Source organism: Balaenoptera acutorostrata, chromosome 3, assembly GCF_949987535.1.
Source record: "Balaenoptera acutorostrata chromosome 3, mBalAcu1.1, whole genome shotgun sequence".
Lineage (NCBI taxonomy): Eukaryota > Metazoa > Chordata > Mammalia > Artiodactyla > Balaenopteridae > Balaenoptera > Balaenoptera acutorostrata.
In genome coordinates, this window is record NC_080066.1 from 29,605,503 (window position 1) to 29,633,235 (window position 27,733).

General features: G+C 42.5%; 1 protein-coding gene across 3 annotated transcripts in view; it reads right to left on the reverse strand.

Annotated features, from left to right (window-relative positions):
* WDR37 (WD repeat domain 37) overlaps positions 1-27,733 on the reverse strand; it is a 55,997-nt gene that overhangs the window by 21,287 nt on the left and 6,977 nt on the right. For all 3 annotated transcript variants that reach the window (XM_007167467.3, XM_057542321.1, XM_057542320.1), the window contains exons 2-9: positions 23,658-23,835; positions 19,488-19,584; positions 15,928-16,023; positions 15,565-15,629; positions 12,118-12,253; positions 11,124-11,195; positions 6,981-7,025; positions 4,722-4,798 (exon numbers count right to left, since the gene is read on the reverse strand). In XM_007167467.3, coding sequence (XP_007167529.1) covers positions 4,722-4,798; positions 6,981-7,025; positions 11,124-11,195; positions 12,118-12,253; positions 15,565-15,629; positions 15,928-16,023; positions 19,488-19,584; positions 23,658-23,795 — 726 coding nt within the window. In that variant the 5' untranslated portion in view covers positions 23,796-23,835. The remainder of the gene's footprint in view (positions 1-4,721; positions 4,799-6,980; positions 7,026-11,123; positions 11,196-12,117; positions 12,254-15,564; positions 15,630-15,927; positions 16,024-19,487; positions 19,585-23,657; positions 23,836-27,733) is intronic.

Below are 27,733 nucleotides of genomic sequence, written 5' to 3' on the forward strand. Positions count from 1 at the left end.
TGCTGAAGGAACTTCTCTAAGTGGGAAACACAAGAGAAGAAAAGGACCTACAAAAACAAACCCAAAACAATTAAGAAAATGGTCATAGGAACATACATATCGATAATTACGTTAAACGTGAATGGATTAAATGCTCCAACCAAAAGACACAGGGTTGCTGAATGGATACAAAAACAAGACCCATATATATGCTGTCTACAAGAGACCCACTTCAGACCTAGGGACACATTCAGACTGAAAGTGAGGGGATGGAAAGAGATATTCCAAGCAAATGGAAATCAAAAGAAAGCTGGAGTAGCAATACTCATATCAGATAAAATAGACTTTAAAATAAAGAATGTTACAAGAGTCAAGGAAGGACACTACATAATGATCAAGGGATCAATCCAAGAAGAAAAAATAACAATTATAAATATATATGTACCCAACATAGGAGCACCTCAGAACATAAGGCAATTGCTAACAGCTATAAAAGGGGAAATCAACAGTAACACAATAATAATGGGGGACCTTAACACCTCACTTACACCAATGGACAGATCATCCAAACAGAAAATTAACAAGGAAACACAAGCTTTAAATGACACAATAGACCAGATAGATTTAACTGATATTAATAGGACATTCCATCCAAAAACAGCAGATTACACTTTCTTCTCAAGTGCGCACAGAACATTCTCCAGGATAGATCACATGTTGGGTCACAAATCAAGCCTCAGTAAATTTAACAAAATTGAAATCATATCAAGCATCTTTTCTGACCACAATGCTATGAGATAAAAAACATAAAAAACACAAACACATGGAGGCTAAACAATACGTTACTAAATAACCAAGAGATCACTGAAGAAATCAAAGAGGAAATCAAAAAGTACCTAGAGACAAATGACAACGAAAACATGACGATCCAAAACCTATGGGATGCAGCAAAAGCAGTTCTAAGAAGGAGGTTTATAGCAATACAAGCCTACCTCAAAAAACAAGAAAAATCTCAAATAAACAATCCAACCTTACACCTAAAGGAACTAGAGAAAGAAGAACAAACAAAACCCAAAGTTAGCAGAAAGAAAAAAAGAAATAAAGATCAGAGCAGAAATAAATGAAATAGAAACAAAGAAAACAATAGCTAAGATCAATAAAACCAAAAGCTGGTTCTTTGAGAAGATAAATAAAATTGATAAACCATTAGCCAGAGTCATCAAGAAAAAGAGGGAGAGGACTCAAATCAATAAAATCAGAAATGAAAAAGGAGACATTACAACAGACACCGCACAAATACAAAGCACCCTAAGAGACTACTACAAGCAACTCTATGCCAATAAGATGGACAACCTGGAAGAAACAGACAAATTCTTAGAAAGGTATAACCTTCCAAGACTAAACCAGAAAAAAATAGAAAATATGAACAGGCCAGTCACAAGCCCTGAAATTGAAACTGTGATTAAAAATCTTCCAACAAACAAAAGCCCAGGACCAGATGGCTTCACAGGCAAATTCTATCAAACATTTAGAGAAGAGCTAACACCCATCCTTCTCAAACTCTTCCAAAAAATTGCAGAGGAAGGAACACTCCCAAACTCATTCTATGAGGCCACCATCACCCTCATACCAAAACCAGACAAAGATACTACAAAAAAAAAAAAATTACAGACCAATATCACTGATGAATATAGATGCAAAAACCCTCAACAAAATACTAGCAAACAGAATCCAACAACACATTAAAAGGACCATAGACCACGATCAACTGGGATTTATCCCAGGGATGCAAGGATTCTTCAATATACGCAAATCAATCAATGTGATACACCATATTAACAAATTGAAGAATAAAAACCATATGATCATCTCAATAGATGCAGAAAAAGCTTTTGACAAAATTCAACACCCATTTATGATAAAGACCCTCCAGAAAGTGGGCATAGAGGGAACCTACCTCAATATAATAAAGGCCATATACGACAAACCCACAGCAAACATCATTCTCAATGGTGAAAAACTGAAAGCATTTCCTCTAAGATCAGGAACAAGACAAGGATGTCCACTCTCGCCCCTATTATTCAACACAGTTTTGGAAGTCCTAGCCATGGCACTCAGAGAAGAAAAAGAAATAAAAGGAATACAAACTGGAAAAGAAGAAGTAAAACTGTCACTGTTTGGAGATGACATGATACTATACATAGAGAATCTTAAAGATGCCACCAGAAAACTACCAGAGCTAATCAATGAATTTGGTAAAGCTGCAGGATACAAAATTAATGCACAGAAATCTCTTGCATTCCTATACACTAATGATGAAAAACCTGAAAGAGAAATGAAGCAAACACTCCCATTTACCACTGCAACAAAAAGAATAAAATACCTAGGAATAAACCTACCAGGGAGACAAAAGACTTGTATGCAAAAAACTATAAGACACTGTTGAAAGAAATTAAAGATGATATCAACAGATGAAGAGATATACGACGTTCTTGGATTGGAAGAATCAATACTGTGAAAATGACTATACTACCCAAAGCAATCTACAGATTCAATGCAATCCCTATCAAATTACCAAAGGCATTTTTTACAGAACTAGAACAAAAAATCTTAAAATTTGTATGGAGACACAAAAGACCCTGAATAGCCAAAGCAGTCTTGAGGGAAAAAAACGGAGCAGGAGGAATCAGACTCCCTGACTTCAGACTATACTTCCAAGCTACAGTAATCAAGACAATATGGTACTGGCACAAAAACAGAAATACAGATCAATGGAACAAGATAGAAAGCCCAGAGATAAACCCATGCACATAAGGTCAACTAATCTCTGACAAAGGAGGCAAGGATATACCATGGAGAAAAGACAGTCTCTTCAATAAGCGGTGCTGGGAAAACTGGACAGCTACATGTAAGAGAATGAAATTAAACACTCCCTAACACCACACACAAAAATAAACTCAAAATGGATTAGAGACCTAAATGTAAGACCGGACACTATAAAACTCTTAGAGGAAAACACAGGAAGAACATTCTTTGACATAAATCACAAGATCTTTTGTGATCCACCTCCTAGAGTAATGGAAATAAAAACAAAAAATAAACAAATGGGACCTAATGAAACTTAAAAGCTTTTGCAAAGCAAAGGAAACTACAAACAAGACGAAAAGACAACCGTCAGAATGGGAAAAAATATTTGCAAACGAATCAACGGACAAAGGATTAATCTCTAATATATATAAACAGCTCATGCAGCTCAATATTAAAAAAACAAACAACCCAATCAAAAAATGGGCAGAAGACCTAAATAGACATTTCTCCAGAGTACATACATACGGCCAAGAAGCACATGAAAAGCTGCTCAACATCACTCATTATTAGAGAAATGCAACTCAAAACTACAATGAGGTATCACCTCACACCAGTTAGAATGGGCATCATCAGAAAATCTACAAACAACAAATGTTGGAGAGGGTGTGGAGAAAAAGGAACCCTCTTGTACTGCTGGTGGGAATGTAAATTGGTACAGCCACTATGGAGAACAGTATGGAGGTTCCTTAAAAAACTAAAAATAGAATTACCATATGACCTAGCAATCCCACTACTGGGCATATACCCAGAGAAAACCATAATTCAAAAAGACACATGCACCCCAATGTTCATGGCTGCGCTATTTACAATAGCCAGGTCATGGAAGCAACCTAAATGCCCATAGACAGATGAATGGATAAAGAAGATGTGGCACATATATACAATGGAATATTACTCAGCCATAAAAAGGAATGAAATTGAGTCATTTGTTGAGAAGTGGATGGATCTAGAGACTGTCATACAGAGTGAAGTTAAGTCAGAAAGAGAAAAACAAATATCGTATATTAACACATATATGTGGAACCTAGAAAAATGGTACAGATGAACCGGTTTGCAGGGCAGAAATAGCGACACACATGTAGAGAACAAACGTATGGACACCAAGGGGGGAAAGTGGCGGGGGTGGTGGTGGTGTGATGAATTGGGCAATTGGGATTGACATGTATACACTGATGTGTATAAAATGGATGACTAATAAGAACCTGCTGTATAAAAAAATAAATAAAATTAAATTAAAAAAATAAAAGAAGGAAGCAGGCACACAAAAAAAAAACAAACTTCACCCACATGAAAATGATATCACACACACCAGTGACATACAGGATTTATCTCACATGAAAGACAGACAAGTTGTCTAAAATCAAATACATAAAATATTAAGAAGTATAACTTAGCCATAAAATTTTTAAAAACTAATGTAAATGTTTAACATTTGTGGAAAGGAAAGTGAAAGCAAACACACCCGAATATAGACAGAGAAGTTGGCCCTGGTCTGCTCGGCGGCCAGGCTGGGGTCGGCACTCTGGCTGTGTTGAGTGCTGGCGTCCTAGCTGGCAGGTGTCCTCGCATGGCCTCTCCTCAGTGCGTGCAAGGAGAAGGTACAGGGAGCCCTCAGGTGTCTCTTCTCCTACAAACACTGATCCTACTGGATCAGGGCCCCACCCTTGTGACCTTATTTGACCTTAATGACTTCCTTAGAGGCCCATCTCCAAATACAACCCCATGTGGGGTTAGGACTCTAACCTATGAGTTTTGGGGACACACACATTCGGCCCACAACACAAATTATAAGTTTATCCTAAAACTCACAAGCATCCAGAACCTACCAACATACCCCATATCGTGCTTTCAGGGTAAGTAAATGTGCTGCTTACACTAGTGTCGGCTGCAGGCTGAGGAGTGGGCAGCTGAACCGCGTACCTCCAGACATGGGCGGTCTGATCTCCAGAAGCTGAGGAGAGAAAGAGGGGAAATTACCCGAGGTGCAAACGTGCGCTGGCTAGGCTCCTGCTAAGTTCTGTACCTGAGGGATTGCAAGTGATTGACTGTACTTAAACAACTACTTCTGAGACTACATAATGCTACTGAGAATAGCAAAAGTGCACAAAGATAATGATTATCTATAAAAATAACCCCCCTTCATCTTAGGATGGAAAGCTGTAAAGGTTCAGAGAAAATTTACAAGCTGTAGATTTTATTCTCCATCTGGCCAACCTAAGAAAACGGAAACCCAAAACTACAGTAACTCAAGGGCACGTTTCCATCCACTGAACCTGGATGCACCCCACAGCTGGCCATGCAGCCCTTGGTACTGAGACCTTGCTATCACCAGCCAGGCCGCAAGGCGATGCTTGGACTTGGGAATGACAGAGGGCAGCTGAGGGGCACAGGCAGGCCCGCAGACGTGCGAAAGGGCCACCTCCACTGCCCCCATGAGAGCACCGTCTTAACCCCACCTTCTCTGCGTGGCTGCACAGCTTCCCCAAAGCAGCAGATGGCGGCACGTGTCTTGTGGCGTCAAATGGATTTAGTGCCTGACCTGCCCATCCCCCTCCGAGTCAGCGTCCTGTCCAAACCCCTATCTGGCGCTCCACTCTCCAGGCCACTACTTTATGCTTCCATTTCCCACTGCAGCTTCCTGACGTGTCTCGATTTCATCCCTTCTTTCCAGCCTGGTTGTCACTGGTCTCCGTGTCTTCCCAACCACAAAACAAACGGCCCACATAACTAGGTTAAACTCCTGGCCTCCTTTACTCCCCAGATGTTGATTCAGGCATCCACTAGCTCTGTGGGGGAGGCCTGTTAAAACTGGACCCTCAAAGGACCCTGCCACCTGATCGACTTGAGTGTAAGAGCACTGATTAGTCCCACTTCTGTTCTCTGTCCTGGGGTCAGCAGAACTGGCCCATGGGCCAAATCCAGGCAGCCACCCACCCTGTAAACACAAACAAGGGTCACTGCCCACTGCCATGTCCCCTCATCCGTGCACCATCTCTGCTGCTTCCGTGGCAACGGAGCTGAGCAGCTGTGACTCAGACCATGTGGCCTCAAGATGAAAACAGTTACTTCTGGTCCTTCACAGAAAAGCTTGCTGACCTCTGATCTAGACAAACACTCGTCCTTCAGGTTACCATCCATGTCCCCAAAACACCACGGGGGTCCACAGGTGTCGGACAGTTTTATGGAAAAACTCCTCAATATGATAAGGTGTTATTTTATTTTTTCTTAATTTTTATTTTAATTTATTTACTTATTTATTTTTGGCTGCATTGGGTCTTCGTTGCTGCACACAGGCCTTTTTTAAAAAATTTATTTATTTTATTTATTTTTGGCAGCACTGAGTCTTTGTTGCTGCGCACAGGCTTTCTCTAGCTGCAGCGAGCAGGGGCTACTCTTCGTTGGGGTGCATGGGCTTCTCATTGCAGTGGCTTCTCTTGTTGCAGAGCACGGGCTCTAGGTGAATGGGCTTCAGTAGTTGCAGCACACAGGCTCAGCAGTTGTGGCTCACGGGCTCTAGAACACAAGCTCAGTACTTGTGGCGCATGGGCTTAGCTGCTCCCCAGCATGTGGGACCTTCCCAGACCAGGGCTCAAACCTGTGTCCCTTGCACTGGCAGGCAGATTCTTAACCACTGTGCCACCAGGGAAGTCCCTATAATCAAGGTGTTTTTAAACTACGTGAAATGAAAACAAACCCAAGGTACCACAGCTCTTTCCAGGAAAACTGCCTGGGAAGGAGTAAAGATGCGGGCCAGCAGAGAGCCTGACCCAGGGCTGCTAAATTCCTCATCTCTGTGCCGACAGGGCCTCAGAGAAGCGAGCACATTCCCGCGAGCAGGAAGAGCAGGTGGCAGGGATGGGCTTCGTAAAAAGACCTCCAGGAGAACGCGGCCGAATTCAAACTGACATCAAGTCAAGTTCACCTAATTTGCAATCCACTGCTCATTTTAAAAAAAAGTGCCCCTCAGTGTAGTTTTATTCATTTCTCGTGCATTTTGTAAAATGTCTACTAACGACTAACTTCTGTGAAAGGCGTGGCTAATCCTGATGCTACTGATGAGAAAGGAATGATGACACAGCTGTTTTCAGGTCAGCAATAACTGTTCAATAAATAAAAAAACAAAATCAACATACCGGTGAGAGCCAACTGTTCTGATGGATGAAATTTAATGGAATTTACTGCAAAATAAAAATTTTACAGAAACAGGTTTAAAATAAGAACGTATCATCAATATTTATTATAATTACAGCATGTATTACAAAGTTAAATTTAAAAACTAAAGGAACTATGATAGTTCAATATTAAATATCCTAATTCAGTTAAACTATGAATAAACATGTAAGTTAAAGAGAACAGAGGTAGTGCCACGTGCCGTGGCCAAAAAAAAAAAGAAGAGAGGTACAATACAAAGTAACTAAATATGAACTACCAAACTGCTCAAGAATAGGCTACACAGAAAAAGGATATTAATAATCTATTTTTTATACATAGGGAAGTCACCTAGAGTTAAAAATAAACCAGGATGAAAAAAGAAAACATAATTATAACAAGCAGAGGCAGATTACAGTGGTGCACACTGTTTATTGCCTACCCAGCTGCCCACAAGCCCACCCTTCCAAAAACCCAGTCTGTTCTGTTCCAGAAGACTCGGGAACTCAGAGAAGGCAAGACCCTGATGGCCTAGGGACGGTTTGGATTGGAACGGATCGGGACCAGATGAGGACAGTTACAATACCCTCCCAGTCTCCTCTCCAGATGCAGGAATCTGCCCGAGGTGTCCTGGGGAGGCTCTGGCCCCATGACAACGCTGCCCGGAGACTGACCGGTCCTGAGCCTGCCCGCCTGCCGAGGCGCTCTCCTCAGGCAGACAACGAGAGGCTGGAAGGGTGGAGGCCACTGTTCCTGGTCGGCACCTCCCAGTCACCCCAACACAGGCCGACCCAAGGCACTGGAGAGCCAGCCCACACCCGCCACAGCCCAGACACAGGACGTACAGGGAGCTTCCCAAACCTCAGCAAGTTCTCTCTTCCACTAAGACTCTGCCAGGTATGCCATTAGATCGATACTTTTCTAAGAATCTGAAAAATGCTAGAAGATGCTCTTTTACCATTAACACTAGACCAGAGAGAACTGTGGGAAGAGCTGGTGAAAACTGTAACTGCCTTAAAAACGTTAAATAGAAAATGCCCCAAATAAACACTACTAAAAAACAGTATTAATGCTCCCAATTTCAACCTCAATTGTTACTTTCTGGTGTCTATGTGGATTCCAGCAAATTAGTGACGTAAGCAGGAACTTTAGTAATACTCACGGATGAGCACGAGGTTTAAGTGAAGAACACAGGCAACGTGCTTAGCCAAGAATCCGGCAAATGGTGGGCGCCAACAACCACCAGCTGCAGGGCCAGTTTATTCTCAGTACTGTTTACACAGACGTTTAACAGCACAACATCACTACATGGGGCGGGGGAACCCCAGCACGCGTGGGTGTGATGAGGCCTTATAGCCCAAAGTCAGCGGGTTGGGCCAAGCCACAGCCCCACCAGCAGCTTATTCACAGCACAGCTAATGTCACTCACAGCAGCCACATGAGGAATAGAAGAGAGGGGGCCAGAGACCACAGTTCCTTGTAACAAGCTCCAAGATCGTGTGTGTCTAACAAGACACATGCCCGCCCCCGGCCGGCTCCACTCGGCTCCCCAATGCCAGGGGTTGGGAGGTGTGTGGGGGGAGAGGGCACAAACCTCGGGCACCTCCTCTCTGGAGGCAGCTCCGCCAGTCCACAGGTGGGCACACTCTGCTCAGAGGACCCAAGAGGAAGGAGGCAGGAGGCAGGCGCCAGGCACGTCAACCCACCTGCAGGGAGCTGCGCTGATTAAAAACCCCAGGGCTCCACACTCCCCTCCATTACAGTAACTCAGTCACACAATCAGCACCACCAGGTGGAAAAGGCAAAAGCAGGGCGTAAACATGACAAAGACAGTGCCCAAAGCAGCCTGTGCTCTGCTCTCTCCTCAGACTCCTCTAAGTGCACAAGTCCAGAAAGAAACAGGCACAAACTCACAGCAACAGAGACGGAAGACAGTGAGAAGAGGCACCCGGGAAACACCAGGGTGCAAACACACGGGTGACCACAGGGGGCCAACAGGACACAGGGGTGATGGCACCTGAGTGGACATGGGGGCGATGGCAGGTGACTGAGTGGACATGGGGGTACATTCTAGACTGCCAAGTCCCACAAATGTCCAACACAATGCTTTTTTAAGAAGACCTAAAAGAAAAATCCTAAAGTCTTCAAGAGACAAATATCCAACTACCTATGAAGGACCAAGATTCAAAAGAGCATTATTAGACTTTTAATATCAATCCTGAAAGCTATGAAAAAAACAAGTCAGGGACTTCCCTGGTGGCGCAGTCGTTAAGAATCTGCCTGCCAATGCAGGGGACACAGGTTCAATCCCTGGTCTGGGAAAATCCCACATGCCATGGAGCAACTAAGCCCACGTGCCACAACTACTGAGCCCACATGCCACAACTACTGAAGCCCACATACCTAGATCCCAAGCACCACAAGAGAAGCCCCTGCTCACCGCAACTAGAGAAAGCCCGCGCGCATCAACAAAGACCCAACACAGCCAAAAATAAATAAATAAATAAATAAATAAATAAATAAATAAATTTAGAATAGATAAAAAAATTTTTAAAAAGCAAAAAAAAACCAAAACACGTCAGCAGAGCACTACCTTCAACTTTCAAAGAAAAGTACTTCCTACATAGAAGACTATACTCAGCCAAACTACCCATCAAGTGTAAAGGTAAAATACATTCTTCAAGCATTTTACAGTCTCAAAATTTTTCCTGTAAGACCCTTTAAGAAGGAAGCTACTGAAAGATAGGCTTCCCTGGAGAAAGAGAAAGAACAGGGTCCAGAAGACAGGAGGTAACAGAGGACAGAGGTGGCGAGAAAGCCCAGGAGGACACAGGAGGTAGACTGCAGGCATCTGTGCTCCAGTCCTGGGTACCAACTGTCAGAGGGAGGGGAGGCTTCAGGGAGGGGCCAGAGTGACAGCAAAGGAACACAGACATTCAGGGAATGCCACACGTCAGGCAGATCTGCACAGAACAAGGCCAAAATAAAAGGCCACTATTCCCTTCAGAGGAAGCCAAACTGGGGATTGCAAGTAAGGTACGTGCTTGGGAGCTGTGAACTATATGGATGCAGCCACAATTAGGTAAAACCTGAACATCCATTTAAATGGAAGTCGAGCTGTAACCATTTCACAATGACAAGGAGCACAGAGGGATGGAGGGAGGAAGCGAGCCAATCTCCTTCTCCTTAATAATAGTCACTTCCTTGTAGAAAACTCCAAAATTAAGAAATAATAAGATAGACTATTTTTTTAAATGGAAGAAAAAAGCAAACTATTTAAAACTGTTAAAAGTGGTTGCCTTTTGAGAAGTGAAAATGAGGAGTGAGGAGGGATGAGCAGGAGACAGGTGTGAATTTTTTATACAGGCTGGCTAAAACACTTTAATTTTTAGGTTGTCTATTTAGCCTGTCACATCCACTGCAGGCAGCAGCAGCCACCCAGACACAGACCTGGGGGAAGACAGTGGGTCCCAGCTGGAGGGGACGGCAGACAAGGCAGGAGTGTATGTGTGTGTGTTGGGGGGGGGGACGGACATGTTCCATGTGGGAAGGTAGGAGCTGGCTCTCACGCTGAGGCGACAGGGACAGACGAGAGCAGGTGCCCTAAGAGGAAGAGGAGCCTGGCCACGGCCCTGACGGGACAGCAGGTACTCCCTCCACCAAGAGGCCAGAAGACACGCAGAGGAAGGGGTTTCACCCAAGTCTGTGGGGGACACACCTAACCCTGGAGGTGGAGGGTGGACACCACCGCCAAGCCTGTCTGCAGGGGTGAGGGGTGAGTGAGCCGGGGGCAGCGTGACACATGGCCTGGACCCGGGGCACTGGGAGGAAGAGTGACATCTGCCCACCGGTGCCCGCAGGAAAAAGCCCTGCATCCACACCCACCAGGATCCCAGGGGCTGACACACAAAGCACCTCTGCACCCGAGGACCCTCCCAATGGAACACAGTTCGTGATGCTAGTGCACATGTTCCAGCTCCAAAGTGTGCACGGGTGGCTAGCTTTCTACGCCGCCCTCGGGACGACGCTGTTCAGGGAGCTGAGCTGCCCCTTCGTGAAGCTCACACAGTCAGAGGCAGAGGCCCGGCCCTCCCTCTGAGAGGACGCCCCGTGGTCCCACTGCTCACCTGACCCCACGTGGCCCGTGTACTTGGCGAGGCTCCGCCCCGTCTCGATGCTCCACAGCAGAGCCGTGTGATCTGCAAGATCGAAACGAACATGAGTGAGCTGCTGATTTTATGGTCTTTTTAATAAAAGAGGAAGATAAAAATTCTAAAACTGAGAAGTTACATCACCACCAGTACCTCGTGCAACTGTGCTCAATCTCCTCTGTGATCCAACTGATCCGAGAGGATAGGGGGCCGGTGACCCGTCCGAGGCCACAGAACCGGCAGGGGGAACCTAGAGACCTGAATGCCTAGGCGCTGTGCACTGCCAGCACCAGGCTGGGGACTTGGGACACAGGAGTCACTTGAGTCAAGGGCTCGTTATTTTGTTGAAATATTAAGACTTTTCAGAATATCAAGCTATATTCAAATGCAAGTAGCATCCAAATCCATTTACAAATTATTTGAGATAATACATGCTCTTTGGACCTCTCCTCTCTGGGCACAGTAATAAGAAGATAAAAAGGAGACTTAATAAGGGAAACCCGAAACAAAATGCCGATTATCCAAGTGAGATTTCAGAAATATCAGAAAAGGGTCTCTGTATTCTTTTCTTAAACTGTAATTTCCAAAACAATCTGGGGTGCTCACATATGAACACAGTCTTAAACAAAAAAAAGAACTTTCTTCATCATTCTAATGATGTTAGCATTTCCTCTTTCCACTATAAAAGGTAGGAGCTAGTGAGTAACTTTTCACAGGCTGGCAGTCGTTTTCCACAAGTGAGCACGTTTTTAATTTTAGGAATTTTTTTCTGAAGGGTTATTAGATTACGCACCTTAACTAGCTCTCAAAAGCATCTCCTCTCCAGTGAGGAGAAAGGGGGGTCTCTCTAACGCCACCCTGGGGCTCCTGACGGCGGACTCCTCTACATGCTTAGGTTTCAACGCCGCTCAGCCACTTCCGCTTCCAGGGCAGGCCACGCCCGCCAGCAGTGAGGCTGGTGTGGACTCACCGGCAGACGCGGTCCCCAGCACCACAGGCTGCGTCCGCGCCACACTGACGTCCCAGATGCCATCCCTGTGGCCGATGTACTCCTTCACGAGCTGGCACACTGCCCTGGATGTGGTGGTCTTGAAGCTGGAGACGATCTGAAATTGTGATGGGAATTTACTGAGCAAATGTGTTTAAGTTTAAAAAAAATAAGACAGCATGTCTTGAAGATGCATAAATCACTGAATGGAAAATTGTAAATGTTACAGCAACACAACATAGGTGCAGCTGGATCTCACATAGCAGGAAGGAAGTCCTTACGAAGGCCTCGGAAGAACCCCACGATCCCCCCACTTCCAATGCTTGCCTACCTGTGTACCTTACATGTCCTCCCCACAAATCCAAACCATCAGACAAAATTTCCAAATTTTCAAAAAAAAAAAAAAAAAAAGATGTAGCAGGACACGAAAAAGTTAGGAAGATATACCCCAAACCTTATTCTTATTATTTGGGAACTTGTGCTCTTTTATTTTTGGTAATTCATACCAACCACATATTATCAGGAGGAAAAGAGTCCAAGGTAGGGGAGGAATCAAAAGACAACACTTGTAACAAATGAGGTTACTAAGCACAGGCTCGGCACCGGCCCTGCACTAGGAAAGGGCTGTCGCTCTGCTCCTGTATGACACAAACAGCAAATAATTCTCACTTCCTTTTATAAGTGCACGAGAAAGATGCTAATTAAAAACAAAGAGTTTGGTTTCTAAATTGTCTAAGATAAAAGATGGCTTTTCAGCTTTTAATTAAATTAGAATAATGTAAATTAATCAGAATACTGAAACCGTAAAATCAAGTGAAAAAGAAAAATGGGTGGTATTACAGAGCTGTTTTAAACACTGATTTATTAGCAAAGCCCTAAAAATGTATCTAAATTTATTTTTAGTATAAAGGTTTAAAACACAATCCACTGTTCCACCACCTCAGGATGAGCCCTCAAATGATTCCTGATACTGTGAAAGGCTAAAACAGATGAACAATGGAGAGACCCACTCTTCCACCAGTTAAATAAACAGGCTCCACTGACTGGGTTTAAATTTAAAAGGAGGGCAGGATACAATATGAGCTTCCAAAAGAAAGAAGGCCTTGCTCAACCTCACACCCTCACCTTCCTCTTCCTTCTGAAAGCTCATATCCCACCCAACCCGACAACGCAGTCCCTCCACAAGGAAAAGTGCTTTTGTGCCTCCGGTGCCCCTCAGACGCCTTTAGGAGGGGCGGGGGCAAAGCGCACGGTGAGCAGTGGGAAGCTTCCCAGACAGCACTGTTACGAGACACGAACCGCCTCAACTCGACCAGCAGAAACTGGGGTCACGGCCAAGACTCGTGCCAACTGCATTTCCAGAGGAGTATGGGGAGAGGGCATGCAGTTGATGATACTGAGCAAACGGTCTCAGGTGCTGCTTCCAGGTGTCCGTCACACTCTGACCACCTATGAACTACTTTAAAAATGTGGACTCAGTCACAACTGCAAAGAGGCCCACAGGACAGACTGAATTACTCCCAGGGAACATTTGTGATGGAAAAGCAGAAGGATGCTTCCGAATTATTCTGTACTGAGATACAATTTAAAGTGCTCTAAAAACCCAAAACAGGCTTTTTCACAGCAAAAGATACTTATCTCTATAAAAACCTGTGTGAACAATTTCACAAGTTCCTGTAAAGCGGTTTGCCGGTTAGAATGTGGCGCTGCCCCAACAGGCCTTAGAGCTGCGTCCCAGGCCCCCAGGAAGGGTGGGTCTGCAGGGGAGTGAGAAGCCTGCCCGGCTCCACCATGAGAACCCACGCTGTGGCCAGGGCAGAACACGCCTGGTCTCCATGTTCACCTTCACTCTTTAAGGTGGGTGCACAGTGCTATGAAGATGGTTTCTTCTAATCCAGATGAATTTTTAGTCTCTAAAATGACTGGGGCTTTAAATATGTCTAACACATTCTTTTAAAGCAATTATTGTACATATTTTTACCTTTGCCCAATTCTTAAGTTTTACTACTCATGGTAAGGGGTAGCTCTATATAATCCTTTCTTCCTCTACTTCAGAAATTATCACAGGGACTTCCCTGGTGGCGGAGTGGTTAAGAATCCGCCTGCCAACGCAGGGGACACGGGTTCAATCCCTAGTCCAGGAAGATCCCACCTGCCACAGAGCAACTAAGTCTGTGTGCCACAACTACTGAGCCTGTGCTCTAGAGCCTGTGAGTCACAACTACTGAGCCCACATGCTGCAACTATGGAAGCCTGCATGCCTAGAGCCCGTGCTCCTCAACAAGAGAAGCCACCACAATAAGAAGCCCGAGCACCACAACGAAGACCCAACACACCCACAAATAAATAAAATTAAAAAAAAAAAAAAAGAGGAATGATCACGAAGTTTTGGAATTCTAAGACCATACACTGTATACATGAACTGGAATAAACAATATAATTCAAAACAATATAACAAGAAGTTAGATAAGGAAGAACATAACCCCACTTGACATTTTAAAGAAGTAGTTTAATGTTAACTTATTAAAAACTGCAAAACTACTAAGTGTAAGCTAGATAATACAGAACAAAAAAATTTTAATTAGCCACTTACACTCTAGAGTAATCAAAGGAAACAAAAAAATGTCAGCAATATTCAGATTTTTAAAAAACAAAAAATTACCAAAGACTTTCAAATAAGCAGAAATAGCGTAAGACTGAAGCTGCTCCTTGAATTGCAGTTCATCTCGCTGTGGATATCATAATAAGTAACTTTAAGCTGAAGAGAGCAAATTGGAAAAGTAAAAAGCTAACATTAACTACAGCCTTCACAGCAGACTCACCACAAATTTCAACTTTTTTCTAAGGTTTAGCAAAAGTAATGTACACTCATTAAGGTTAGCTAATTAATTTATCTTTTGTTTATTCCAAATACTCCAAAGTGGTGATGCACACAAAATTACCTCAAAATATTACTTCATAACAGTACTCCCCCATAGATAAATTAATTCCAATAATTAAATCTTTGCCACTTTAAGAAGGTCAGAAGAAGATAATTTTTAAAAAAGCAAAATATGACAAATATCTCTATTTGCCTTGGACACAGACCTTCACTTCTTGATCATACTTAGAAAATTAAAGAAGAGGTGAACTAAAATATAACTATAGCTCAGAACGTAACTTCCACTGCTTTATACCCATTTATTAGCTTCTCCAAATTCAGAATCTCCATATCAAGCCAAATAACAATACAAAATGTACTTTCCCACAAAAAAAACCATAAACCAAAAAAAACACATAATGTATCAGCCGCAGTAACACAGGTAACATCCAGGTGTCTATGCACTGTGGCCACTTAACATCGACAATACTCCTTTTAAAAATTAGGCTTCTCTATCGCACATATGTGCACACCCTACATACACGTGACAGGCTGAGAGCCACAAGTACCTTGCTGGTGGAGGCCTTGTAGGTGGTCTTCAGTTTCTGAGAAAGCTGGCTGGTGCTGTGACTGGCTGCAGAGACACAGAACCAACTGTCAAGACAATCACACAACCAAAGCACCATGAACGTCAGAGCTGGGACAGGGAGACAGCTCGCCCCACCTTCTGTTCCACACAGGAGGACAATGCAAGCCAGGGGCGTGGGACACGGGGCTTCCCGAAACCTCCTCTTCCTTCTACACCCACACCCGAATTACGTTATTCCAAGTCCTGATGACTGCAGAAAGGAAGTGAGTCCTGTCCTCCACTAAATTCCAAACTCCCTCCGAGCGTAACGTGTAGGGTGAGCCCTGCGGGAAGGCAGCCTTACCTTTGGTTTTGAGTTGGCCCTTACTCAGCTCTGCCCCATCGATTGCTTGTCCTTCGGCAGCTAAACGGTCATTAAGAGTCTCAATTTCTCTGCGCACTGAAAAGTAAAACATGTACTTTTGATGTATATTCACCAAATCCAAAAGTGAGCACATAAGAATGTTATACATTACTACTGTCTAAACAAACACAGGAATGATATCCCAGTAAACAAGGTCACATTTACAGAGTTCCAAAAAACTCAAGACATCATTCCAAAATTAAAAATCCCACTACACTTCCCACACCAGAAAGACCTTGTGCTATCGCGTCCTCAAGCAGGGCTCTTGGATTTCAATATAGTTTGTGTCCTTTGTACTTTATTCAATGCACTTAAAAATGTTATTCTGACACTGTCCAAAACTCAATGAAACACTTACAGTCTAGCTGAGAACACTGAAATTGGAGGAAAAAACATACAATAACAAAACCTTACTATTGCTGCCTGGCACCACAGAGCACAGTGAGGATTATATACCTCAAAGATTAAAAATTCAAGGGGGGAAAAAAAAAAAAAAGAAACAAAAATTAACATTTGGGAGTTCCCTGGCGGTCCAGTGGTTAGGACTTGGCACTCTCACTGTCAGGGCCCAGTTCAATCCCTGGTCAGGGAACTGAGATTCCATGAGCCACGCATGCAGCCAGCACTCGGGCTCTGTGCCTGCCGCCGCCCAGGCTGCCCACGGTGTGCGGAGGCTACAGGGAGGGTGGGGAGGGTGGTGTGGAAGGAAGGCCGAGGGCAAAAAGGCTCGGAACAGATCCAGCCTGACCATTTGGACATGTTCACAAGCAGCAGGAAGCCACTAAAACCGTTAAGCAACTGACAATGTAAACTCCAAGTACCTCCAGCATTAGTCGTTTGTAACCCTATAGTTTTTCTTGAACAAACTGCATCAACTCATAAAACATAAGGCCTTAGATCACAATGGAAATTCAGTAATACCTGGGTTGCTACAACTCTCATAACAAACCCTTAAAAATCAGATGCAGTACACGGTACCTAATTTTTATTTGATAAAAAGCTGGAATAATTACTCACTCTGTAAATTTTCAAGGTGGACTTATAAGAGAACCCAATATTAAAACACTAAATTTTCCAACAGCAAAGTTTAAATGACACAGGATTACACTGTCTTCACCACTGATTCACACCAATTACTTCCAGAGTGAAAAATATTTTAACAGTGCAAATGCTGTTTATTAGTATTCAATTTTTGGAAACAACTTAAAAAACATGAAAATCCTGATTATGGTTACATTTGCATAATATAAATTTTATAAACATAAGCCCTATAAAAATAACAAAAGCTGGACTTTCCTGGTGGCGCAGTGGTTAAGAATCCGCCTGTCAATGCACGGGACACGGGTTCGAGCCCTGGTCCGGGAAGATCCCACATGTCACGGAGCAACTAAGCCTGTACACCACAACTACTGAGCCTGCGCTCTAGAGCCCATGTGCCACAACTACTGAAGCCCGCAAGCCTAGAGTCCGCGCTCCACAACAAGAGAAGCCACTGCAATGAGAAGCCCACGCACCACAACGAAGAGTAGCCCCCGCTCACCGCAACTAGAGAAAGCCTACACACAGCAACGAAGACCCAACGCAGCCAAAAGTAAATAAATAAATAAATAAATTTTAAAAAATTATTAAAAAAAAAATAACAAAAACTGAAGATAATGGAACAGTGAGAGGGTAAAGAAAGACAGGTTCATTTCCCAACGCTTGACAGTGAAGCATGAATGCATGTGGCCTAAGGCTGACATGGCTAAAATAGAAGATTATTTAAATTTACAAAAATTATCAAGACCAAGAAGCCAAGGCAGCCCACAGACAGACCCTGCCTTTCTGACCTCTGCTTTCATAATTGTGGCCGTGGATGCCTGGCTACCAGCTCCAGAGACACATAGAGAAAATTCCCTGTCCCTCCTCTTAGGATTTGATGATCTGGCTGCCAGGACAGGACGACGTGCAGAAGGGAAGGAGAGCTGCGTGGGGAAAATCATTTCCAGGCAAAAGCAATTAGAAAAACCTTTCATCAAAAACTGCTATGGTGGGCTTCCCTGGTGGCGCAGCGGTTGAGAATCTGCCTGCCAATGCAGGGGACACGGGTTCGAGCCCTGGTCTGGGAAGATCCCACATGCCGCGGAGCAACTGGGTCCGTGAGCCACAATTACTGAGCCTGCGCATCTGGAGCCTGTGCTCCGCAACAAGAGAGGCCGCGATAATGAGAGGCCCGCGCACTGCGATGAAGAGCGGCCCCCACTTGCCGCAACTAGAGAAAGCCCTCGCACAGAAACGAAGACCCAACACAGCCATAAATAAATAAATAAATAAATAAATAAATAAATGTGAAAATCTTCACTAATTTCTGTTAAAAAAATAAATAAATAAAAACACTGCTATGGTGAATGACACAGGTAACGGATCAGACGTGCCAGGGACTTCCCAACCTATCCAACTCTAAACTAGCATCCGGGCAGCATCCTTGGATTCAGAGAAAGTGGAAGTCTCTGTATCAAAATCACTGCTTAAGTGTTAAGGCTGGAAAGTTGGAAAGTATGTCCTTAAAACTTAACAGACATTTAAAAAAAGAGGATAAAGTCCAAAACAAAACAAAAATTATCATGAGAAGAACTAAAAGCAAAATATGCAGAAAGTGTTTTCCTTTGCAGTGTGGGATGGGCCTACAGGCAGGGGGTAAAGTTAGATCTTTCCTTCTTACACTGCTTGACTCTTTAAGCAAATGAATGCATTGTTTCTAAAATTAAAAAAAAAAAAAACTAAAGCCAAGCTAATTAAAAATTCTTTTGATTTACCTTTAATAAGTCAAACAGGTAATACACACATTTTAGGAAATTCTCTAAACACAGTATATTTTAAAGAAATGAATTGTTTTCTTAATTTATAGTATACTTTGTGTAGGAAAAGTTATAAGATGCATTCGTTCTTCGTAAAATCATAATTCAGATTGCCAGGTGTGGTCAGCAGAATACTGCCTGCCCCAAAGATAACCTGTGAACACATGACCTGGTGGCAAAGGTGCCCTGCAGGTGTGACTGAGGTGAAGGACCTCTGATGGGAGATGATGCTGTGTGACCCAGGCGGCCCATCCTTCCCACGTGTCCCTAGGAGTGAGTCAGAGATGAACAAGGAGGACGCTGCCTGCCACTGATGGCTTTGAAGATAAAGAGGAAGGAAGGCCATCGAGCCAAGGACCGGGGGAATGCCAGCAAGATGGGGGCCTCTGTCCTCACACCACAGGGAACTGAGATCACAACCCAAACCAGCAGGAGACACACTCCTCCTCATGCTCTAGAAGGAGCACAGCTCTGCCAACACCCTGACTTGAGTGTACAGAGCAGGCAGATAATAAACGTGTGCCATCCTGAGCCCTTAAAGTTTGTCAAAGCAGAACAGAAAAGGGATACAAAGGTGAATGTCTACCCACAAATTAAACTCTCAAATATTTGTATGGAGAAGTGAAAAGTTATAAAAGTATTTAAAATAAGAGAGATACTCACATTCTAAGTTTTCAATATAAAGGTTTTCAAATTCTCTTTCTATTTGACCAAACAGTTCCAAAAGAGTACTGCGAACCGAGGAAGGCAGTTTAGAATCCTGCAGAAAAAGAAGATTCTGCTTAAAATGAACGAATGAGTGAACGAGAAACTCTGACACCAAGCACTAATATAATTTTTCCAAAGTGAATTATTTAAACTCTTATTTTACATCTTTACATATTTTATTTCTTATACATAAACACTCAAAGAACTTAAAGTTTCAAATTTCTACAGATGAAACTAAAATCAAATTGTATAAATGGCTACCCAGGATGGCATGAGATTTAAGACCAAGCACGTCTTCAAACATGTAACTTCCTTTCACAAGGAAAGAAACAAGCATACCTTATTCAAAAACACCCAAATTTGTAGAAAATGAAGTTATAAACATCCTTTAAGCTCTAGCATATGGTATTATAAATTAATTTTAATAAGCTGCTTACTAATAGAAGATGTACCTTATAGTCCTCATGTTCACTGTGCTTCAAGCAAAATAAACTGGATCATTTCCTGTAACTCTACTCAATACCTAGAAGATTGTTGTAAGCAGGGAAAAGAACTCTCAGCTGTAAGAGCAAAACGTGTATCGGCTAAATGAAAACACCCACGTGGAAGCTCCCAGGCCTTCGCAGGTGCTCTGCCCACCGCCAGCGCGCTGCTCCCACCAGGCGGGAAGTCAAAGGCAGCAGCAGCAGCTTCCTTGGCCCGGTGTCCTAGGCACCAACTGTGTTCTCAGGCACTCACTTTCCAGGCACTGCTGGTACTGACAGAGGCTATATTCCACTCCAACCTCTTCAGGGTGCGGCCTAGACAATATTTTGTATGTGCCCCACCCTACCACTTAAGAGTTATTTTCAAACAAAATTCTTAAAAGATATTTCTAAAATAATGTTTCAATGGTTAACTGATGTCAGTGTAATTTTCCAAGTGAGTTTTCAAATTTATATGCAGCATAAACTTTTTGATGTTTAATGAGTTGCAAATACAAAAAAAAAGACATGTTTATTAAATCCTTTCTCAGATTAACTTCTTAGGAAGACAGGCATTTTAGGCAAAATGATCTGTAATGATACCAACATTTAGCAACATGTTTTGAAACAATCACAGAACATGAAAGTCAACTTTACAAGCTACTTCAAGATGTGACGCCACTTGTTTAAAAATGCAATCTGGCAGAATTGGTGATAAGCCTCTCTCAACACCCTTCTAAAATACCAATGAAAATCATGAAAAAAAAATGACATCTTAAAATAACAAAGAACGCAAAATAAACCATCACAATTAATGTCTGACACCCTGTCCACCAGCCTGTGGCCTCCCCACCCGTTCTCCCACACCCCTCATCCACTTAGCCCTCCTCGAGGGGGCGGCACCAGCACCGGTTGAGCCTTTCTGGCCCCTCCCAAGGTCAATCTCCTCTTCCGTGTATCAATTCCTACTCACCTACACTCACAGTATTTAACGTTAAGGTCATTATTCAGCAACTGAAACGTTACCTTTATTTAGAATGGTAAATGCAGCTTCATGTAAGTGTAATCATAAAGGGAGACAATGTCAGCATTAACTTCACTTGATAAAATAAAGACAATCAAGGAGACGTGTAGTGAAAGGGGAACTTCTCCACCAAAGGCAAGCGGAGCACAGCCCAGCTCTGTGGTTGCCTCCGAGCTTCCCAACAGTCTGACCTCCGAGCTGCAATCACAGGCGCCCCACCCCCAAGTGAGAGGTGCTGAACTTCTGGTATCATTTGAGAAAACTCATGACACAAAAGCTACGATTCAGTAAAGTTCTAAAAGAATCTGTGTTTTGTCACAGCCGACGTGGAAGAGGAGGCAGGAGGCCCCTTTCCCGGCCTCAGTTGGTGCTTCCCGGTGTAGACAGGGGCCTCCCACCTCTGAGTCAAGCACCAGTGCCTCCAATGCTTCTGACTCGTGAATCCAAGACACAAAATTCCCATAAAGACTCCCCAACAACTGACAGCCTGACTGCAACCCTGTCTAGGGTAATGACCTGTGGCTCCACTCAGATGCCCTGATCATTGGCCTCTCACACCTGAGGTCCGCCCCACGCCTACCATGCCAAGTGCCCATGCCCAACGCCGTCACCGCCGTCCTGCTGCCACGGAACCGGGCAGAGCACCCCCACCAGCCCGCAAGGGAGCTCATCCACCAGCAGGCACCAACCTGCCCGCAGGGTTCTGAATGACCCTCATAAAGGGTTACCCCAAGATGCAACTACCTGCTGGCTCTACATCACAACGGGGACAGCGCAGAAGGCCCTGAGAACATGGTGTTACCCCCAGAAGATGCCAGCAGAGACAGCTGTGGAATTGTCACTGCTGGAAATCTAAGTAAATCTAACAACTTAAAAGTATCTTAGGGCTTCCCTGGTGGCGCAGTGGTTGAGAATCTGCCTGCTAATGCAGGGGACACGGGTTCGAGCCCTGGTCTGGGAAGATCCCACATGCCACGGAGCAGCTGGGCCCGTGAGCCACAATTGCTGAGCCTGCGCATCTGGAGCCTGTGCCCCGCGACGGGAGGGGCCGCGATAGAGAAAGGCCCGCGCACCGCGATGAAGAGCGGTCCCCGCACCGCGATGAAGAGTGGCCCCCGCTTGCCGCAACTGGAGAAAGCCCTCGCACGAACCGAAGACCCAACACAGCCAAAAATAAATAAATAAATAAATAAATAAATAAATAAATAAATAAATAAATAAGAAAATCCTTTAAAAAAAAAAAAAAAAAGTATCTTAGACTACCTGCACTGTCCCAAGGGGGTAGCCAACAGCCACATTTGACTAAATTTAAAAGTAAGTTAATTACAATTTTTAAAATTCCTCAGTCCCACTAGCCACATGTGGCTCTTGGTTCCCATATGTGATAGCACAGATCTACAACATTCCATCACAGAAGTTCCACTGCACAGCTCTGATTCAAACATTCCTTATAAGAAGAGATCGGGACACAGACACCCACAGAGGGGAGACCTTGTGAGGACACAGGGAGAAGATGGCATCCACACCCGAGAGAGGCCTCAGGAGGACCAACTTGCCCACACCTGGACCTCCAGCTTTCTGCCTCCAGGACAGGGAGTAAGCAGTGTCTGCAGTTTAATCTCCCTGTCTGCGATGCTTTGCTACGGCCATCCGAGCTCACGAAAAACATCAAAGCCATTTTGGAGGCTCCTTAAATCTATGATTTTATTTCCAAATTTAAGTTAAAATGCAACCATTTCATTTATTCATCCAGTCAACACATAAGAGGACACTAAGTGAACATTTACCACATGCCAGCAAAGGCGGCGCTAGGTTCCAAGCACACACAGCTGCCTCCTGGAAACACATCCTCCACATCCCGGCTTGCTTCTAACAAAGTCAATATGCAAATGAGCCAGTTTCTCAGATTTAAGCCATATTTTCCTTTAACATTATGGCTGATGAATTAGTTCTAATTGCAAAAGAATGATTATAAGTTCATATGTATTTTTTTTACGTATATACTTAGGCCTATGTAAAGATATAGCAGATGTAGCTATAATTTATTTTATTATAACATGTATTTTATTTAGGCTTCACGACAATGTTCTTTTAAAAATCTAACACATTTTCTTCATCATAAAGGAACTAGAAAAAGTAAAAGCAAACTTATCAATAAAATATTAGATCATTTAATCAAAGGTGGTATCAAATTATCAGAAAGACATAATGTAATAAACAGCAGAGAACACACTCAACTACAGCAAACACAGGATAAAGCCAAGAAAAGTTACTGAAAGATCAGATTCCAAAAACTCTGCAGAGAATAGAAAGAGATCATTATACCTGATTCTCTTCTCTTCTGGAGACTCTGAGACAGAAAACCTAAAACTACACTGTCAATTCACCTGTACAAAGAATAAAAACTAGTCCAGACTGTCACACCCACATTTATTATTAAGTACTGTAAACACATTAACCTGGAAACCGAATTCTGTCTCTGTGTAAGCTGTTGTACTTGACAGCAGTTTTAACTGGTTTATGAGGGAGGCTGTGTGTTTTGGTAACCCACACTTTTTCTCTACTTTGGAGACCTGCATATATTTGGCTATTTTTGAAACACTGCAAACATGATCCACATCTTCACCAGACACTCACTTGTCCCTCTAACATGTCTCTTGGCAGGCCAGTCCTCTCCTGCTCTGAGCTGTTAGTTCTTCGTATGGAAAGGCTGTGAGATTTGCGTTTCTGTTTTGCTTGGCGAGCAGTTGAACAACTCCCGCTTTCTGTGGGCATTACTTCTGAAAGGTGATATCCTGGTCACTCCTGCAAGAAGCTAAACAGGAGCAGGAAAAACAAGTACTTTATTTCTGATACAGCAAACTGAAATGAAGGAAAAATAGACAAGACAATTACTTTTCATTGCAAATTTCCTATGTTAACATTTATTATGTAAATTAGAATGTGATAAATTATCATGTTTTAAGGTAGAGACCACAGCCTTTATTAAAGAAGTAACTTTTTATCAAACTTCACTAACATCCTTTAAAAAAATCAAACAGCAAAGAAGGGCTTAAAATAAAGAACAACTCTTCCTTAGCCCACTCTCGGCGGACTCAGCCTACTCCCCAGAGGGAACCAATCCTAATTGCATTTTCCAGACTACAGATTCTAGAGCAATACCCTCCGAGAGAAATCCAATGCAAGCCACATATGTAATCATAAATTTTCTAGTAGCCACATTAAAAAAAGAACAAGTGAAATTCTAAGGATCTAACCCAATATGTTTAAAATAATATCATTTTCGTCAATGTAAAAAACACAAACGGGGTATTTCAGTTTGTAAGCTCCCCGTTTTCCTTCATACTCACAACGCCTCTTGCTTGGAACCAGCCATGTTCCCAGTACACACCTGTGGTCAGGGTCACCGCTACACAGCATACCTGCACGGCATTCCAATATCCACATAATGCAAACATTTTCCTTTACCCATTTTGGATGTTATCTACTCATTTCCTGCTATTATCAATTCCTCCTCCCAATATAATCACATCACCGTTAGCTAATTTTTTTTTTTTTTTTTTCCGCTGCACCACGTCTTAGTTGTAGCATGCGGGATCTTTCTTGCCACGTGCAGGATCTTTAGTTGCAGCATGTGGGATCTAGTTCTCTGACCAGGGAACGAACCCGGGCCCCCTGCATTGGGAGTGCAGAGTCTTAGCCACTGGACCACAAGGGAAGTCCCAGCTAGTATGATTCTAAGAAATATATTTACACATGAGATTTTCCTTCTTCAACTGCAGATTTACGTCTTGGACATTACCTACTCATTTTTTGCTCTTATTGGTCCCTCCTTCTCCCAATCTATTTTAGTGCATGTAATTTAAGTATGTACTTATATTTCTTCCTTCTCCAACTACTGACAGCATCTTTGGGTCCTCACTCTGTAAGGTGTAGAGTATACCACCTTTTCTGGAGCCCACCCCACAGCCATACATCCCCCAACTTTGCTGTCGTAGAATGTTATACAAATGCCAAGCACAGAGTATGTGCCCTCTGGAGATTCTGAGCTTAGCACTCACGGGACCCGCCCCCTTGCCATGTGGGCCAACAGCCACCTCCTTTTGATTGCTGGTGCTGTTCCAGTGTGGATGGAGTACAGTTGTCTTAACTGTGCGCCTACTGCAAAAAATTCTGGTGCTTTCCAGTTTCTTACTATTGCAAATAAAGCTACTGTGACAATAATATGCAGGCTTTTGTGTGAACTTAAGTTTCTACTTCTTTTGGATGAAGGCCCAAGAGTGAGATTGCTGTATGTTTAAAGAAAAAAAACTAAAGATTTTTAAAAATCTTTATTGAGATATAATTCACACAAACTCCACTCTGCCAAAACTTTTAAATTTTGATGAAGTCCAACTGATCAATTATTCTTCTTCTAAGAATCATAATTTTAGAGTCATGCCTAAGAACTTTTCACCAGTCCTAAATCCCAAACTTTTTCTATGTTTTCTTCTTAAAATTTGTTTTATAGGTTACATCTAAATTTATGAGCTATTTTGGGGCCGATATTTTTATAAGATGTGAAGTTTAGATCAAGGTTTTTTGGGTTTTGTTTTGTTTTTTTTCCTGGTGATATCCAATTATTCTAGCACCATATGCTGAAGATTATCCATCCTACACTAAATTGAGAAAGTTTGGCATCTTGGTCGAAAATCAATTGGCTTTATTCCTATGGGATTATTTCTTGGTTCCCTATTCTGTTCCGTTGTTCTGTGCTGTCTTGAAATTAGTGATTCCTATCACTTACATCTTTTTCAAAATGTCTTGGCTATTTCAGTTCCTTTGCCTTTCCATATAAATTTAGAATAATCTTGTCCATATCTACAAAAATCCAGATAGGATTTTGATAGGAGTCGTGTTTAATCTGTTTACCAGTTTGGAGAGAATTGGCATCTTTATTATGCTGAGACTTCCAATCTATGAACACGGCATATAGGTTTTAGATCGTCTTTGATTTCTTTCCTCAGTTTTGTAGTTTTCCCATAAAATTTCTACACGTACATTCTAAAATTACCCTGAAGATTATACTTTTATTTTTGAGCAATTTTAAATGACACTATTTTTATTTCCATCTCCACATGTTAATTGCTGGTATATAAAAATACAATTGATTTTTGTGTACTGGGCTTGTATCCTACGTTCTTGTTGAACTCATTTATTAGTTTGAGATTTTGTTGTAGACTATTTGGCATTTCCTCTGTAGACTATTATGTCATGTAAAAAAAGAACAGTTTACTTCTTCCTTTCTCATCTGTATGCCTTTATTTCCTTTACTTATCTTATTGATCTGGCTAGAAATTCCAGTACTCTGTTGAATTAGAAAGTGATAGCAAACACCCTTGCGTTATTCTGATCTCAAGGTAAAAATATTCAGTTTTCACCATTAAGTATGATGCTAGCTGTAGGTTTTGGGTAAATATTTTATCAAATTGAGAAAGTCCCCCTCTATTATTCATGTTTTGAGAGTTTCATGAGTGTTAAATTTTGCCATGTTTTTTCTGCAGTACTTAATATGATCACATGGCTTTTTTTTTAAGGTCAATTACACTGATGATTTTCAAATATTGATCTAACCTTGCATCCATGGAATAAATCCCACTTGGGCATAGTGCATAATTCATTCTGTTTGTGCTCTCATTTTGTTTCTTTCTTCTGCCTTCTTGTAGGTTATTTGAACATTTTTTAGAATTTCATTTTGATTTATCTAGTTTTTGAGTTTCTCTTTCGTATAACTTTTCTTAGTGGCTACTCTAGGTTTTCATTATCTCTTCACAACTTAATCACAGTCTGCTGATCATCAACTTCTACCAGTTCATGGTAAAGTGTAGAAGCTTTACTTCCTCTGTGTCCCTTTGCCCTCCCCATTTATAACATAATCATCTTAAGTATTTCCTCTATACACACTAAGAACCACATCAGACGGCTATGGTTCAACCTTCAAACCTAATTTCAGATAAGGAAGTCTACTGAATTTACCAATTTATTTTTTCTTTCCATTGTTTGTTCTTCCTTCCTGGTGTTCCCACATGATTTCCTTTCTGTTTAGAGAATTTCCTCTATCTATTATTTTAGGGTAGGTCTGCTGGTGACAAATCATTTGAAGGATGTTTTCACTTGATAGAGAACTCTGAGTTGATAGTTCTTTTCCTTCAGCACTTGAAAAATGTGCTACTTCCTTCTGGCCTCTGTAGTTTGTGATGAGAAATCCACTATAGGTAAAGGGACATTTCTCTCTCGCTGCTTTTTCATCTTTGGTTTCAGAAGCTTGACTATGATGTGTCTTAGCACAGATTTCTTTGAGTTTATCTTGCCTGGATTTCACTAAACTTTTTCAATCTGTAAGTTTATGGCTTGCCAAATTTGGGAGATACTCAGCCAGTATTTCTTCAAACATATTTTCAGCCTCACTGTCTTTCTCCTCTCTTTCTGGGACTCTGATGATAAGAAAGATAGGTCTCTTGTTAAAGTCCCACAGGTCCCTGGGGTTCTGTTTACTTTTTTCCAGTCTATTTTCTCTCTATTGTTCAGATTGGATAATTTCTATTGTTTTATCTTCAAGTTCACTGATTCTTTTCCTCTGTCCTCTCCATTCTGCTGTTGGAAGAATGGAAAGGACAGAGGAAAAGAATCAGTTAACTGATTCCACAAGCTCATTTACTGTACTTCTCAGTTCC